General features: G+C 41.9%; 1 protein-coding gene across 2 annotated transcripts in view; it reads left to right on the forward strand.

Moving 5' to 3' along the window:
• The window catches only part of LOC308232380 (paralemmin-1-like), a gene marked incomplete at both ends in the record, with an annotated part of 124010 nt that extends 110007 nt beyond the window's left edge, over positions 1–14003 (forward strand). Inside the window, 2 exons of one of the 2 annotated variants that reach the window (XM_080638503.1) lie at positions 8109–8210; positions 13255–14003. In XM_080638503.1, the coding sequence (XP_080494629.1) occupies positions 8109–8210; positions 13255–14003 (851 nt within the window). The remainder of the gene's footprint in view (positions 1–8108; positions 8211–13254) is intronic. The other variant, XM_080638504.1, reaches the window with a different exon arrangement.
• Positions 14004–18724: the final 4721 nt, after the last annotated feature.

The following is an 18724-nucleotide window of genomic DNA, read 5'->3' on the forward strand; positions in this document are numbered from 1 at the left end:
CCAGGAAACTAGAGAGACTCTTGCAGTGCATCTCCAGGACCTTTAGGATCAAAGGAGGATATTATGCTGATCCATCAGCAGATAAAACTGTAATCATATAATCATAGAATAGTTAGGGTTGGAAAGGACCAACTATCATCTAGATAGAATATCATCTATAGATATATGTATATAGATATATATATCTAGATAGAATATCATCTATATCTAGAAAGGACCAAGGATCATCTAGTTCCAACACCCCTGCCGTGGGCAGGGATACCTCACACTAAACCATGCCACCCAAGGCCTCATCCAGCCTGGCCTTGAACACTGCCAAGGATGGAGCATTCACAACCTCCCTGGGCAACCCATTCCAGTGCCTCACCACCCTCTCAGTAAAGAACTTCTTCCTTAGATCCAATCTAAACTTCCCCTGTTTAAGTTTGAACCCGTTACCCCTTGTCCTATCACTACAGTCCCTGATGTGTAGTCCATCCCCAGCATCCTTGCAGGGCCCCTTCAGATACTCAAGGCTGCTATGAGGTCTCCACGCAGCCTTCTCTTCTCCAGGCTGAACAGCCCCAACTTTCTCAGCCTGTCTTCATACGGGAGGTGCTCCAGTCCCCTGATCATCCTCATGGCCCTCCTCTGGACTTGTTCCAACAGTTCCATGTGCTTTTTATGTTGAGGACACCAGAACTGCACACAATACTCCAAGTGAGGTCTCACGAGAGCAGAGTAGAGGGGCAGGATCACCTCCTTCGACCTGCTGGTCACGCTCCTTTTGATGCAGCCCAGGATACGGTTGGCTTTCTGGGCTGCGAGCGCACACTGAAGCCGGCTCATGTTCATTTTCTCATTGACCAACACCCCCAAGTCCTTCTCCGCAGGGCTGCTCTGAATCTCTTCTCTGCCCAACCTGTAGCTGTGCCTGGGATTGCTCCGACCCAGGTGTAGGACCTTGCACTTCCAGATGTTCATTCCCATACAGATCTTTGAACTGACGAGATTCAAACTACTGAGGCCAAAACTAGCTCCTCCAGCTCCTGAGAAAGCCATGCCCAGCTGTATTGGAAGTATAGATGAAGAACATGTAGGATGATCCTAACATTAAAGAACTGGACGCAACTGAATGTTAATACGTAGTATATGAACTGACTTGAAGCTGTCTTTTTGAAGTGATTAATATTGCTCAGGAAAAGGGTTTTCTTTTTAAGTGAGAGATGTAGTTCAGAAATTTTCATTTCTGCTAGCAATATAATCTAAGTTTTGCATTAAATCCCATTGTCAAAAAAAGAAAAAAAGTCCCGGATAGGATGCTCCATGTTCAGAACTTACTCTTCCTTCCTCCTTGAGCATTTGAAATTGGCTATCACAAAGTATTCAAAGGTCAATAATGGCAAATATTTTATACCTATAAAATAGAGTTTCACCATGGTTGTTGGTAGGTTTCCAAAAGAGGAGTGGTGTCTAGAGGAATTATCTCCCAAACTGTGCAGGAGCCTTTATGACTCCTGCAAGACATGGTTGGCTCTTTACACACTTTTGTGATAAAACAGAAACCAAAGGAAGCCCCAGCTAGCAAACAGGAAGCAATAGTTTCCTCAAAGATATTTTCTTTGTAGGAATGTAGTATTTCATCAGGTTAAAGGCCTCACTGTTATCCAGATTTTGTCTACTTTCAGTGGATCTCACCCTCACAGGCTGAGTCAGAAGCAAAGACAGTACATGATTCCTGGAGTGTAACAGAAAACTGCAAAATTAAGCCAAAGAGAAGAGAGTATATCCAGAATAAATGTGCAAGCAGAGGGAACAGGGGGCATAACTAAGTTAACTGGTATCTCTTCTCTTCCAGATCACTTGCTTCATGTATCTTGTCTCTTTCGGCAGCTGGTCCTTGTGGGCTGAGGCAGTCCTGGGTCATCCTTTAAGCTATTCTGTACTCTGTTCCTCTAGGGATGGTCAAGGCTACAAGCTGTCCTGTTAGCCCTCCCACTGTGGACATGATGTGACTGTACATCTTCATATGGTGAAAGCTGAGCAGGTCCTCTGTTTTCTGCTCTCTGACAACAGTTTGTGAGGGTAGCTGATCACAGCAGGAAGAAAACACATACACAGCTAGCTGTGAGCACTTTGGTACCATAGAATTTTCCTTCCTTCAAAAACATGTAGGACTTGCTTCATTGCAGCAGATCAGCCATCTGTCTGGCAGCCATCTGTAATACATCCTGCAGAGGAAAGTGGTAGGAGCCCTTTGATAATACAAGAAGACTGTATAAAACACTGACACAAACCAACCCCAATCTACTGGGCAATTTCTTCAATTGCTTCAGATTGTTAAAAGACTTTGAGTTCCTAAATCTCATGTTAGTTTGCTTTGTGTCCAACCTTCTGTTCATTCTAAACAATGATGCCACAGAACATGATTTATCTCCACATTGCATACCTGTGCCTGGTTTTGTGCCGTATATACAGTGGTGATGGAGCTTTTGAGTGTGCAGAAAGCACAACTACAAGTTATTCAGATCCCTGAGGGGTTCAGGCAAAGGCTGCAAGGAAAGGGAAGAAGTGGTGGTGAACACCAGTGGCTGATCAAGTGACTCTCTGTGTCCTTCTCATCCTTCCCAGAAAACAGCTGTTTGTCAATGAGCACTTCTGAGCTTGATGTCATCCGGGAACAGTAAACACAAATCCCGTGTTTTCCAGGGTACAAACACACTTTGCCTTCATACATCATCACACAGAGAAAGTGGAGCTGAAATGCTGAGCCTGGGAGCTGGTGCCCTCTCACCTGCAGTTGTGCTTCTGCCAGCTCCTTGGTGCCTTTGTCACTGATAAGCTCTCTGTTAAATAAGACCTGAGATGATGCTAGGAATGACATCATCTGTTGCTGCTTAGGTCAAAACTAGTCATTCAGTAGTGTTATGCTGTATGCACATCGTGAACAAATGGAGAGAGCTCTTGGTCTGTGTGTGTCTATGTTTATGGCTCAATGTAAATATAAACCCGAAGACACATTAAAATCTGATGTGACTCCCTTGACTGTTGAATTTGCCTCAGGGATAAATTAATCGTTTGCAATCTTTGGCCATCTGTATGCAACTACATGCTACTTCAGCCAATATACAAAAGCCACAATTACATTAACTCTGCAGTTTGCATAAAACTCTGTTTGAATTTGGTGTGTATTAGCGTATATTTAGCAAACGTGTGGCTCTGAAAAGACTGTTAAGTTCCCAGCATATTGCTTAGATACTTCTGATTTTCTCTCCTCTGATTTTGATCAGCTGTGCAACCCAACAACAAATCAGAAAAACGTGCCTGAGAGGAGCCAAGTACAGATCTTTGCAGAGTGCTTTCCATGTGTCCTGTAAAAATTCATCAGTGATTGTTTTTCAGTTGTAGTGTTTTAAGTGACTGTTTAATTTGGTCTGTATTCATGGCTGCCACAGTTACACCACCTCTGGCCACCTGAGTAAAAAACATTGATCGTCATCCTTTGAGTTCAGCCTGTTAGCCAATTTCCTACCCATCTCATAGACCACTTATCCAACCTGTAACTTGCCCATTTGTCTGGGAAAAGGCTGTGGGAAACAGCATCCAAAGCTCTGCTGAAGTCCAGGTAAAAAACATCCACTGATTTCCCCATGTCAACAGAAGATGTTGTTTTGTTGTAGAAGATAATCAGGTTAGTCTGTCATGATTTGCTCTTAGTAAACCTGTGCTGGCTTTTCTCAATCACCTGCTTCATTTAGTTTGTAACAGTTTCTAGAAGGACTCATCTGTCACTTTCATATGAGATAAAGTAAGACCAATGGGCCTTTACTGTCCTAGGTCCTCTTTTGCTCCCTTCCTGTAGATAGGCATGACATTTTCCCTCTTCCAGTCATCAGGAACACCCTTTTGTCTCCATGACTTTCAAATACTATAGACAGTCTCCTTCCAACAATGTCAGCCATTGGAGAGGCCTTTGCAAGAGGCCACAGACCAGCCCTTTACCCACTAATGGCAGGTCAGCACATGAGTTATTGTAGCTATGTGATCTTATTACCTGGGGTCTATGCCAGTGAGGACAGGGGGCAAAGAAGGTATTGAGAGCATCTGCCTTGGCAGCATTGTTATGGACTAGTTTCCCTGTCATGTTAGCAACGGGCCTATGTCTTCCCTGTGCTTCTGCTAACTGCTCACAAATCTGAAGAACCCTTACTTCCTGTACTTGACATCTTTGGCCAATTTCAGATTTGGCTGAGACCTAGCATTCCTGACTGCATTTCTGCATGCCCTAGCAAGGATCTTGTAGTCCTCAATGGCTATTTGGGTCTCTTTCCATAGTTGGTATGCTTCTGTTTTTTTGCATTTAGTTACACCTAAAAGCTCACTCTTAAGCCAAGGTGGTCTTCCATTGAGCCTTCTTCCCTTCCGTTTGTAAAGGATGGACAATTCTTGTGGTTTCAGCAGATATTCTTGAATAACTCCCATCACTGACAAGCTCCTTCACCATCCACAGATGCTTCCCATAGAATCCCTCACAGCTGGGCTCTGGGCATATTGAAGTTGAAGCTTCTAAAATTCAGGGTCTTTGTCCTACTACTGGTCTTCGATGTGCTCAGCAGGATCTTCAACTCCACAATGTTGTGGTCACTGTATCCATGGCTATCATTGCTAGTTATGCTGTCAAGAAAGTCTTCTCAATTTGAGACCAGTAAATCTATCAATGTGCTGCTCCTAGTTTGCACATCCAGCACCTGTAGTAGGTGGCAGATCTCATAGCATTCCAGGAACTTCATGGACAACTTATGTGCCATTTTTTTTCTTTTTCCCCAACAAATGTCTGGGTAATTGAAGCCACCCATGAGGACCAGGTTCTGTTGGCCCAAGACTTCTTTGAGCACCCAAAGTAAGGTTTTGTCGGCTTTGTCATCCTCACTGGGAGATATACATGCACTTGAGGTGGCTGAATTTGGGGTTCTTGCCTTTGGAAAGGCTTGGGGAGCATTCCTTATTGCTCCGTTAGCTGCGCTCATCCACCCTGTTGCTTATAGACATACAGGTCAGCTGTATGTCATATATATATAACATATATAACATACAATGTATATATACATATATATACACACACATACATATATATGTGTATATATATGTGTATATATATATATATATATATAACATATATAACATACAATGTCATATAGACATTACTCTACCCCCCAAGTTAGTTGTTTAAAGCATGATTCACTAAGTCAGAAATAGGCTATTCAGCTTTTAGCAAAGCTTCCTGCTTAAAACTTCTGGTCTTAGAAACGTGGTGGGAGGGTCACAATCTCTGTTGTAGCCCTGTGAAGGCCCTTAGGGTTTTACATGTGGAACAGCCCTGCCCTTGGAGCCAGTATTTACAAAAGACCTACCACTAATTTTAGTAGTAGTCAGACTTTTTAAAGACAATCCAGCCCTTTGAAAATGAGCTCGCCTGACATTTGGCCACAAGCCTCTGTGTGGGATTTATTCTGAGCAGTTCTGAAAGTTTAGTTTTGTGTAAGCACCCTTGAAGGATTATCTTACCCCATATGTTTTTCTAAGCACTTCTCTGACAGTATGGAAGAGTGCCATAGTCCTAAAACACAGTTTGTTGTAAATAGTGCAAAAAGCCACAGAACATGTTTTATGTCATCCTTAGATATTAATAACTCATCAAAGGTTTAATGCAGTCAGTTCAAATGCTTTAATTTATGTTCTGTCTCACTTCTCATGAGAACAAATTGCTAATTTGCATCTCACCCACTCCTTATAAAATGGATGTCTTATATCCTTTTTAAAGGTGCTAAATGAAACAGACGTTGCTGCCAGTAAGAAAAAGGGCAATGAGCATGTTCACTTTCTTAGAGGGAGGGAGGGCAAGAAAAGAACTGGCAGCATCAACCAAGCCCCAACTTCTTCTACTCAAATAACCCATTTTTGACACATGCCAGAAGATGAAAGTACATGAGAATTCCATGCTCACCCCCCAAGCCACTCTCCCCTAACATGGTGTTTCCTTCTCAGGACAATAATTAGAGGCTGTCAGGAGCCCTGAAGCTGATTTTTTAATATTTTACTCTAACTAACATAAAGAGAAATTTCTAAATTGAGTCAGTATTAACAACTAACACTTACCGAAGTATTATCTCCTAACACAGGACAAAAAAAAAAAAAAAAAAACCCAATCAAAAACTTTCTAAGGTCCACAGACATGTACATCGTTAAAATGAGAGTTTCACCATTAAACTGTACAATGGATCTTGCTTACTGATAGACATCAGCAATGCTGGTGTCCAGGCTGGTCAGCTAAGTTCCCCATACAGGCACTGGCAAAAAACAAACATTTTCGAGGGTTTGCCTTCTCAGAGCCCCAAGATGAGAACTGTACCCTAACCATGCCTATTTATTCTCATTGACTTCAAAAGAAGTAAGGATGATTAGTTAAGAAGCACAAGTCTGCATTGATTACAGCCACATGTAGACAGATAGGTCTGTCACTCAAGCTGCTGGATGAGCGTGTACTGAAACTAGTGTTTCAGCAATACACTCTATGGGATGAATAATCACTAAATTTCTGCTGTTTTCAGAATACAAAGTGCCTTCTTATTCTGGCCTAGAAACACAGTCCCTACTTCTTTCTTCTGAGAAATTACTTCAGTTTTCAATAACGGCCTGCTCATTTGCTGGTGATATTTCCCAGAATAACAACATCAAGCATTGTACCAATTTCTCATCAGATGCAAGAAACTCCGCAAAAGAAAGCAGCTATTACTGACTGTTCCTCAGTCAGCTGTGTCCTAAACAATTATTTCTCCTAGGCTCTACTGTTAAAAATAAAAATTTTCCAGGAAACAGTATGCATTGAAAATATAAAAGCCCAAGACTGCCATTTGTCCACTTAAATATGATATATATGGGTGTTAGCTATAGGGAATGTGATGGAAGTATCTCCCTTCACCAAATGCAGTCAAGCAGCCTGCAGCAGGACATTTCATTTTCTCTCTCCTTTTACCAGTTCACTTTTATGGTCTGCACTGATCTTCCAATCTCAGCTGCTTACAAGAGGCACCAAGGAGGGCAGATTTTGCCTCCTACCTTGACAGATGGACTAGGCTGCACAAAGGGCTCAACACCTTAAATTATACATTGTAACAGCAAAGTACCTTGGAGGAAAAAGGATGCTCTGTTCCACACCAGATAGGATCTTATATTTGAATAGAAATTTAACCTTTTCTATACAAAAATGAAAACACTTCCAGTTGATAGGAAAAGCTGTGATTTTTTGTTTTTCTTTTTCATTTTGGTTTGGTGCCTGAACATTAAGTCAGTTATTAGCACATCTCTCCTCTGAGATTTTCTTTCAGTTCAGCCACTGAATCCTAGCAGAACAGTATACACTATATAGTTATATTTAACCCAGCTACAAAACATCTCCTGGTAAATATTTGTATATTTATTTAATCCCACTTCTAAAGAACATATTTAGCTTATTTAAAGCAATCATACGCTCTAATGTAAAACAAGTCAGTCCTTTAAGATAGCTTTCTACTAGTCCATGTTTTATGAATGAATAATGGCACTGCAGCAGTGGCAGGCACTTAATACCTACTGAAGGTCATAATGGGCAGCCTATCAGTATCTATATGTAATTAATTTCATCATTAACAAGATTTCAGCTTTAAGAACAAAAAGCCAGGGCAAAGTGGACTTTCACCCAATTCAGTCAACACTACCATTTTTAGTCTTTTATATATATTTGAAATGTCATGTATTCTGGGTATGACGTTAGGTTTGTTCCTAAACTTCCTCCACTCTTGCTCCCATTTTAAAGGTCACGGACTTGATAAATCCAGAACCTCCTGGCAAATAATTTTATGTGTTCAATTGACATAAGGTTTGAGTCATCTGGACCCATTCCCTCCTGCCTCAGCTAGTCTATTGAACACCAATCACACGACAGTGACTTTGCACTTTGTTTGCTTTGATCCAATTATCTAGTACAAAGCTCCAGTGACTATTGTCAGGGCCGACAACACTCTGCTGTCTAAGCAATGAAGCCACTGGGGCTCATAGCACGAATCTAACTGTTTCCTGTTCTCTGACACCAGATGCAGTAAATTACATTTACTCCCAGATCCCTGAACTCCCAACCCTCTATTCACGAACAGCAGAGCCAGTTCCTGGGTGGGACGCAGCAAGCAGAGTAGCTGGTAAGTCTCAAGGAACAAAGTATTATAATACCAGTCCAGTAGCCATGAACTTTATTTGTTATATTACCTCAATGGGTTTGGTGTCCTGATATCATTTAAATGCCAGGAAATGCCACTTGATTTGTATTTTGTAAATAAATCAAGGCTTTTTGAGCAGTAATGAGTACTTTCAAAACAATATAGTTGAACTACATAGAAGTAGGATAGGAAATGCGTCCAGGTTTTTACGTAGAAACATTCAAGTCTTTCCATCTATCTCAGCTGATACAAATATATGGTACCTAGGCCAAGGTTTTGTCTCCTCCATTGTACCCATGCAGCTCCCATTAAGATGAATGAGACAAACAGGTATTCACAGGACCCCACATATGCTTCAAAAGTTTATGTTATTTTATACTTATTTATATGCCATTCTTTCTTATTGGGAAAAAGGTGGGGAGAATTATGGCATGTTTTGTGCTTGGAGTCATACAAAGAAATTTCTAACTTTTTTTTTTTCAGATTTAGTACGTGTTCTAAATGTAACAACATGATTGTTAAAAGCTGTATGTTTGTCTTATTTTCAAGATCCTTCTTTTCTAAACAATGTATTCCCTATCTCAAGACCAAATTGTTGGTGGCTACTTAAGAGGTGTCCCAAGGAGTGGGAATAAAAGGTGGCTTACTTGAAGGATGGGTTAACAAGCATAGCAAAGCTATGTCTGGAGCTAAGACACTGTATATAGCTACAGCATATGTCATTTTGTTCAAAAGTCCTGTCTCGAGCCATTCCAAAAACTTCCCTTCCACCAGTGCTTTCCCTGATCTGTCTTAAAAGCAAGCTTTTCCCTGTGTGTTTTGTGCTATTTGTTGACACCAAGAAAAAAATATATTTCATTCTTCAGATGAGACACAAGTCTTTTTCACGTAGTCCTTGATAAGATTATCATGTGTGTGCAACAGGGTAAAGAAAAAACATCAGCGTATGTGCCTAAAAGTAGACTGTAAGCATCCACCTTAAAACAAGCTCAAAGACTACTGAGATTTTTTTTTTCTTTGAAAGAACAGCCTCTGTACCCACAAAACTGGCAGAAGCCAGTTCATTTCATCTGCATGTTGGGATGTCGTTGTCATGAAGCACTGCATCATGTTACTCTGTAATAAAAGCTTTTGCAGAAAACTCATATTTGTAAATACAGACTGTCATCTTCAAGTACTGCTTTCTGTTTCAACTCAAAAAACAGATAGTTTTGTGTTGTATTAATAGAGCATATTTTGCCGTAAATAAGCTCTGGTTAAATAAAGACATTTTAGAAATCAACATTAGTTAATTTTTCAGCTACTTTGACAAGCTGGGCTGCTAGGTTTTCCTGCAGAGATTGAACATTATGCAGACAGGCAGATTAGCCAAGTTCAGTTACTCACTTCTCCTATGGCAATGTATTTCCTTATTGAACAGCTTTCTAAAAAACTCGAGTATGTTATGCATTTACTTGCACAAGGAGCTTTAATGTGATGCCTGGGCCATGTCATAAACCATGTGTTATGCCAATATCTAAAACACTGCTGCTGAAATCGTGGTAGAAATGAAAAGAAAATGTTGCTAGTGGAAAAGCTTAACCAAATGAGCCAAACATAAGCTGCACAAGGACCATACCTGTTAACTTTCTAGATCAGGTCAGCCAGTAGGATGTCTAATCAGTGCTAAAACTTGTTTCCCAAAGTCTCCCTAGCAGGTAAGATGTTTCTTACCGGTACTCCATGCCATAGATAAAAAGATGTATCTTGCAACTCTTCTTAAATGGATATGGCCAGGTCCATGTTATTTAACTATCAGATTTTGCCTGTTTCTGAATTCAGGCCCACTATACAAGCTTTGTTTTAATGCACAATGCTAGAAGAAATTTGTTTTGTCAAAATAGGGGGGGCCTGGCAGATTGCACCATTTTCTGCACTAAAAATAAATGCAATAACAAGGCACTCAACTATTTCACAGGAAATTAAACAGTTTTTACTGAAAAGTCATGGCCCAGATAATACTGTTATTTTTCGAAAAAGAGGAGAAGCACATGATCTCCAAGGGGAGCTCAGGATGCTGCTTCTCACCAAGAAGAAGGTGGGTGGGTCAGTGAGCTGAGAGTGCCTCCTCTGCAGGGCTGTGGTGGTTCAGGACAAATGAGGAATGTTTTTGCCTATTAGAGATGATTTTCTGAACATGCTGTTGCTCCCTCATCCTTCATCTCTTCAGTTCAGCTGGCTGACACTAGAAAACATGCCAAAGTGTCAGCTTTAACCTCTTCACCACAGGCTAGCCAGCCTCTATATTTACCTCTGCAGTGCTGGAAGTTATTGAACAGTATCTGCCTGAACAGCAATGTTCAGGGTCCACTTCCCCAAGGCTTGGGGTAACAAGCCAATAAACATAATTCCTCTTCCTTTCCTCGTCCCTCTCACCCCCCACCAGAAGGTGTAGAAGGGTGCAAATTCCAGGGTGGTGGCACCTATATATTTATGTTTCGTTACCTCTGTAAATTGTATTAAAGGCGTCAGGGCAGAGATACTTGCATAAGACTTGCAGGGCACTTACCGATTAGCTGCTGGGCGGGGACGGTCCCAAGCAAGTGATCCACACCAGCTGCTCTCTTACCTGCACCATGGTACAGTCTGCCACAGCTCCTCAAAGCAACCTGCTTCAGGGTTTAATTGCTTCCAGCTCTGGAGCACCAGTGTTTTTCCTTATTTCCAACCTAAATTTCTCCTGTTCCAGTCCATGATGGCTGCCACACACCTTGGAGAAGAGCCCAGCCTTCACCTCTGCAGCCACCTCCTCCTCCTAGCTGCTTCGGCTGCTCTGAGGCTATGAGGCATGAAAACTACAGATGGGGAGGGAGATCAGAAAACTGAAATAACGGAATCATAGAATTATAAAATGGTTTGGGTTGGAAGGGACCTTAAAGGGACCTAGTCCCAACCCTCTTGCTATGGACAGGGACACCTCCCACTAGACCAGGTTGCTTAAGGGCCTGTCCAACCTGATCTTAAATATTTCCAGGGATGGGGCAGCCACAGCTTCTCTGGGCAACCTGTGCCAGTGCTTCACCACCCTCACAGTAAAAATTTCTTCCTAATGTCTAATCTAAATCTCCCTTCTGCCAGCTATCCCTGCTTCACTGTGAAAATGGGCAACCTGTGCTCAGGGTCATGACAGCTATGGACACAGCTAGCCCGTAAACCTTGCAAAGCAGTGGTAAAATGTGGTTCTTAGGGACATTTCCCTATCTTGCAATAGCCAAAGTGAGATCCCTGCTTCTACAGCCCACTCCAGCCTTCAGCAATGCATCACTCCGAGAGGCAGCAACGCTCCTCCACCCTGTGGCACCTCTGTCCTCTGGCTCTGTGCAGGAGTTTGTATAGTGTTGCAGTTGGCCAAACCAGCCCTGCCAGGGCTGACCAACGTCTCGGCAGATGCACACAGCACATAGACGGCCAGACCCCCCGTTTGGCTGGGCTGCCTACTAGACAGCACACCTAGGGGCCAGAGGAGGCCACCTTGCAGAGGCCAGCATGCACCCAGTAAGCAATGTGCAAAGTCTAGGGCTATGGGGGGAATCGTGGTGCGCAGTCATAATAAACTGCCTTCCTTTTGATGATTAAATACTTTGCTTTAAGGATCCAGAAAAAAAAAAAAAAAATGCTACTCTGTGTGAATAATAAGACTGGAGGAATCTATTAAAGCAACAGTAATTTTTTAAATTCTTTTTTTTTTTAAATACAAGCATACCGAGCTACATTGGTTTTTGAGGCAAGGATGTTCTGTACTCACTTGAAAATAAGTCAGGGAAAAAACCCAATATGTCAGTTTGCAGTGTCCCCAGGTAAGACAAATCACAATTATAAGGTTCATTGGTGGAAACGGTCACCGTAAGTTTCACAAACACTTGTCACTGCCTGTGGTAATTTGTAATTATGTGTCTGTGGATGTCTGTCCAGATGCCAAAATGTCTTCATCTGCATACAAGGAATGCTTAAAAATGCGACCCTTCTGGAAAATCTGTGAAAATTTTGCACATTTTTCCTTGAAAAGGCTGGCTAGTGAGATGCCACCACATCTCACAATGGGAGTTAGAGCAATGTAGACTGCCCACCTATTGCTACTGTGTGGTCTCTACAATTTTCATCTTGTTACTGCGTCCTTCTTAGCTGATATAATAAAAGCTTCTTTGCTATTCTAAAGCTGCATTCCTCACACATGTTTTCACCTGCTGTTTCATGACGCTTTGAAAATCAGTTTATTATTAGTTTTTCCTTCAACTTTGGCAATGGTGCTTAGTACATCAAATAAACAACAGGGCACTTCTTGGCCATTTTGTACACTCTCTTAACTTGCAAGCAGAAGTCACTGTCACTGTCAATGCCTTGGTGGAAGCTGAGAGAGTTGCCCTGCCACGCATCTGTGGGAGAAATTATCCCATTGTGTGTGATTTTGTTTTCCCACCTGTAGAACAGGGTAAACAATGTTTCTTCTCCTCTATAAAATGCTTTGAATGCTTCAGATGGAAGAGTTAAGCAAGAACAACCATTGATAATAAAACATTCTGGGTGTTAACTTGCAGTAAACAAAACTTGTTACCAGCTAAATGGCAGTTTGATGGCAGAGAATGAAAAGAGAGTAAAAGGTTCCTGGAGATGAGCTTCTATCTGAATTTTGAGGCAAGTCCAGACAGGTTGAGGGCAACCTGCATGCTGTCACCTTCCTTTGTCTAAATTACACCTAACCCGAGTGCTCTTGGTGCTCCTAATTGATCAGAAACAGCTCCACGCACAGTGAGCTGGAAGACTAGGTCCTGTCTGCCGCAGGTATGCTAGCCTCCAGCTGCATAAAAAGCTATAGTGTAATAACTATTTCTGTCCACAGTGTTGCATCCCACCTCTAACGTAGAACCCTTGGCCTTTAGAAGCAGGAGGTAGGAAAAGGGCACCGTAGTTTTCTTTGTCTGTTTGGCAATTAACCATTCACTGGCTTTTTTTGTTGTAACATGCACTTCCTCTCTTGTTTTCATTTAAGCTTTGTGCACCATGGAAATTAATGTGGAGAAAGACAAACAGACAGGAGAGACCAAGATTGTCTCTGCTTCACCTATTGGCCCAGATGAGGCCCATCAAAGAGGATTCAAAGTCTATGATGATGGTACCAAGGTAGTCTATGAGGTTCACTCTGGTGGCACTGTGGTAGAAAATGGAGTACATAAATTAAGCTCAAAGGACGTAGATGAACTTATGCAAAAAGCTGGACAATCAAGTGTAAAAGGAGGGTATGAAACAATGACTGTGTCAGACAGAAATGCGGTAGCCGATGGAAACCTTAGCCATATGAAGGAGCAAATGCTCTTCAAGGAGGCAAAGCTGGAAATGATACACAAACCCAGCAAAGGGCACGCTGTGAACCCTCAAACCCAAGACAAACCCTGTGGTGGTGAAGCCCCAGAGGCCAGCACAGACCAGCCAGTGACAATGATATTTATGGGCTACCAGAACATTGATGATGAAGAGGAGACGAAGAAAGTGCTGGGCTACGATGAGACCATCAAGGCAGAGCTAGTCCTGATTGATGAAGATGACGAGAAGTCATTGAGGGAGAAGACAGTGACAGACATCTCCACCATGGATGGGAACGCTGCTGAGCTGGTCTCTGGCAGGCCCCTGTCGGACACGACAGAGCCCTCCTCTCCTGAGGGTAAGGAGGAGAGCCTGCCTTTGGAAGCTGCCCCAGGTACACAAAAGAAAAAGCGCTGTCAATGCTGTATTATCATGTGAACTCCCTCCCCGCTCCGGGGAGCTCCTGCTCCGTCACTTACCTAGACCTCACTGTACTTCTAACTGCAATACTGTGAACTGGAAGTGAATGCCTCCATTGCCTTGCAGTTGGGTTGCTTTGCTTTCTAGTTCTTCAGGAAGAGGAGCACACAGTTATTTTTCCATCAGACTTACTGTTTGGGGTTTGGGAGGATTGGGAAGAGTTGCTTCTTTTTTTTGTTGTTGGGTGGTTTTTTCCCCTTAATATTGCAGAGTGAGAGATTAATGGGAAATGGAGCAAATGTTTTCATATTTATTTGATTTATATATATATATTATATATATAATGGAAACACTTTTTAGATTTTTTTTTGGATATCTGGCATGCTTGATCAGATTCCTAGGATTTTGTGGGACTCTGAGCTTCACAGCAGCCAGATACAGGAGCCTTAAAAAAAATACTGCTTCTCTTTTTTAAGAAAAATCACATTAAACATTATTTTATAGATACTATTTTTTATTTCTTGGGGGAAGGCTTAGATCATTTTACTGTTTTACTTTGCTAAAACTCAGACTGGTCTTTCCCAAAAAGTTTCCCAATAGTTTTGTTTTATAATAAGTTTCCAATTTATTTTGCCGTATCAGAAAAACCCATCAGCCATTTCTGCTTATTGGTGATACCAAAAGTGGACCTTAATTATTCTTTCAAGAAAACATGTGAATGATGATTTTGCCTTACATAGATCTTCCAGATTACAGTATTGTATGTGTACTTTATCTCCCCAAATTACAGTTGGAATTAACTTGACATGAAAAAAATGCAGCTGTCACACTAACTGAAATGGAGTCACTGATCTAATTACTTGCCTTTCAGAAACTCTGCCAATGTTTATACATGAAGTTTTCCTGCCGAACTCCAGTAGATGAGAGATATTGCTTTCTATTTCCTTAGAATATAAATGAACATCTCTCACAGTCTGACCCTATTCCCACTAGATTCAGTTCTGAGATTCTCAGCGCTGGAATGGGGGCAGGGCCAGAGTTTTATTCTCTCATTCTTAGGAAAGTGTAACTTCTCATAGAGTGTCCCTCCAGTGCATCTACACAATGAGAGGTGATGGGTGTGATCCTGCCCTGCTTTCCCAGGTAAAACTCCCGTGGAGGCCCACTGGAGTTTTGTTGGAGCAGCTGTTTCTGGGGATCCTACAGCTGCAAGGCTCACACTTTCAAACACCGCTGGTGGTTTTGGATGCTTCATTTTCCCATGTGTGACGCTTCAAAGAGGCCTCATTATCAAAAAATCTTTCTTCACCTGTCCTCTGAAAATAAGGCATGTTAAAAACAGCTCAAGGTGCAAGTGTAAAAAGGCGAAGGCATCCAGAATCAGTAGATGTTTCTTTGTTTCTTGGTCCTTTGATTCTTCTAACTACAACAAAAAAGCAGACAGCTTTTTAACACAGGTATTATGATCCTGATTCTTGTCTCACACTGGTTTTTCTTAAGTGCAGTCTCATTCACTTTGGTGGAGTTAGTCTGGATTTATAACTACAGAAGTGAGATTAAAAATCAGGATTTGTATTTTCTGACAGTGTTAAAAAGTACCAAATATCATTTTGAAGTGTCTTTGAAGCTATCAGACTTCAAAAATCCGTAACAGCAACTGAAATAGAAAATAAAAAAGTATTAAAAAAAAAAAAAAAAAAAAAAAAGGAAAATGACAAAAAACCTCTTTTCAGTCCGAGGTGGTTCCTATGATATCTCTGTTCATTCTTGGATGGTGCTTTTACTGCATTAATTGTTAGTTCAGAGCATCCGATTAAATAGGGTTCTTGCTCTGTACTCTTTTCTTTCTGTGCCAGTAAAAAAGACACTTGTTCATGGTGGTGGTAAGACGAGGCACGCTAAAAACATACACACAAAATCATGCAAAGGCAGTTCCTGCATTAGATTACTCAGCTGTCAGTGTGGAGCTGGTCAGTGTAAGTTCTTACCACTGCTCAGGTGACAGTCATGAAAAAGAAAAGCAAGCAGACAGTAGGAAAAGACAGCCACATCTATATGACACCTGCAGAAATTTTGCTGGCCTCCATATCTCTGCAGTGGCCAGATTTAACAGACTTCTGCACACTCCCCCCACCTCCTCCAGGGGCTTTGGGATGGGAGAAGGACCAAACTCACCCAAAGAAGCTCTGCATATCATCCCTTGACTCAGGTGATTCGGCTTTATCAAAGAGTGGAATGGCCACAGAGCCCCTCATTGTGCCAATAGATCTGGTGGCTGTTTGTTGGAAGCTAGCAACCTGTGTTTTGGGTTTATTCAGTTGTATTGTGTGGGGGGTTTCGTAATTTTTTTCCCAGAAATCTCAACATTTCTTGAAACGAGACCCTAAATTTTCAACAGGACTGGCAAGGCTGTCCCCAGGCACATTTAGGACCCTAAAGCACTGCAACACAAAGGGTGAAGCCCTTTCCATCTTGCCCCAACCCCATGAGTGCTGTAGGAGCCAGGCATGCTCTGCAATAGTTCTCTCACTCTGGGGCCCGTTCATCTCAACAGTAATGCTCAAAAACAAATACTTCAGCCATCTCCTCCTGGCCTGGCTGGTCATCTCATTGATTACCACCCTTTCCTCTCCAGGTGTGATGCCACACTGGCCTACCAGTGTCTACCCGGCCCAATACTTTTTGCCCTGCTGCTTCTCTCCCATATGCACATTTTTCCTCCAAAGCTTTCTGCTTGGAAAATTCGGGGTGTCATCTCTACCCTAACCCGCTCTGTCCATGCATTTCTTCAGCCATGTGCTCCCTTGTCAGATGACTTTCTGGTTCAGCACTGACTCAGCATTTTGGGGATGACTCCCTCAGTGGCCAGCTTTGGGAGATGCTTGCTGAGGCTGGGACCAGAACGTTTCTGAGACCACTGCACCATCTGAGGCACAATGTGGCAGGGAGATGGTGGCATGCAAGAGTCCAGAAGTGGCCCTTTAGTGGTTAGAAGTAGAGCACAAGCCTTAAAACTTAATACTGTCAAATACGTACTTCTCAGTACTTGTAGCTAACTTTGAGTGCCTAGGAAGGCCAGGGTTTTTTTGTATATTCATATGAACTCCACGGTTAATGGGCCCCGATAGATCCAGAAAAGCTAACGGTTTGTCTGCACAGACTTTGTCTTTACCGGTCAAAGGCAGTTCCGTGTCTGAGGTCAGAAAAAACACAAAACAGAAACAAATTAGTCTGAACTCAGAGGCCTTTAGCTACACCAGCTGAAACATGCTTACTCCAATCATCCTGCTCCACAAGGACAGCAGCCGTGCTTGGACATCGGCTTGTCCCTTCTAGCCGTTAGCCTGCAGCCAAATTATGGGGGAACTCCGATGTGTTAGCCTAGGCTGATGAATGTAAACTGGTTTTCCAGGGCTGCTTTGGGCTTCAAAGGGATTGGTTTTCCCTTTGCCCTCAGATAGGAAGCTGCCAGTGGAAATTCATGCACAATCAGGCACGAAGGAAGAGGTCTGCTCTACGGTCAAGCAGAGAGAGGTTTTGTAAGGAACATTAAGGGAGGGGTTTTTTGTATCATTTTAAGCAAATACCCTGTCTGTTTCACTTACACCATCACATGTACATTCTCAATTTCATCATTAGAGAATACAAAAAAAAGTAGAGTCAGAAACTGGTTCAGTGATAGCATTTTGCCACAAAAAAACTGCTCGCCTTAACTTTTTTAAGAAAAACAAAACCACCCTCTTTTCACTGTATCTTTTCCTAGACTGCGAAAAAGTAACCTATGAAACTTTTTTATATTTAATATTTTCTAAGTTTCTATGAACCCACTTTCCATGTTGTCCCTCATTTGCATTCAGGAACTGTTTCTTTTGCAAACCACTGCAATTTACATCCATTCTTTCTTTTTTTTTTTTTTTTTTTTCCTAACAGAATTAAAATACAAATCAAAACCCACAGCATTATGATTAGTGGCTAGGCAATCTCTTTCAATTACAAGAATATCAATACAGAAAGAAAAGAATTACAGGGTTGTTTTCTTATTTTAATTTCCTGTGGCTGATGTACTGTATGGTATATGTTTACAGAACTCCTCTGTTCTGCCTTTGTGATGTTATCTAAATGAATGACAAAGTAGGTATAATGTGCCATTTGACAGTTTGCCTTAGCGCTCTTGAGTTTCCTTCTTCTTTTTCTATCTTTCCTTTCCTAATTTTTTTTTTTCCAAAAGTGCAGGCTGTATTCCAAAGCTGTATAAACACAACATTATCTTACAATCCCCAGCAAAAGAAGTGTGTGCATGCCCTTCTCCATGAAGCGTACCTCAACCAGTGCAATAGAAGACTTCAGCAAACACAAACACATACACCCAGTTCTGCTGTGTGTAGACCTATTTCAGTCAACAGGACTACCCACAGTAAGAATGTGTGTAGATGTCTGCAAGATCAGGGCATGACTGATTAACACAGTGTGTAGTTTGGCTGTTGTTTGTGTACCTGTACCTATTTTATGCACTGCTAAGTTTGCCCAGGGTGGTGTAATCCTAGAGGTTAACTCTGAGTATTGTTGCTTCTGCTGAAACAAAACAAAATGGTGCTTAGCATCTGGTAGGATCAGGTCCTGAGTCAGCATTGCTACCACAGCATGAGCAAATATTAAGCGGGACTTCCCAAACAGTTAGTATATTAGTCCCCTGCCACTGTACCTAAGTTCACTACTGATTCTTCATGCTTGGAATTATA

The sequence above is a fragment of the Psittacula echo genome (assembly GCF_963264785.1).
Source record: "Psittacula echo genome assembly, chromosome: Z".
NCBI lineage: Eukaryota > Metazoa > Chordata > Aves > Psittaciformes > Psittacidae > Psittacula > Psittacula echo.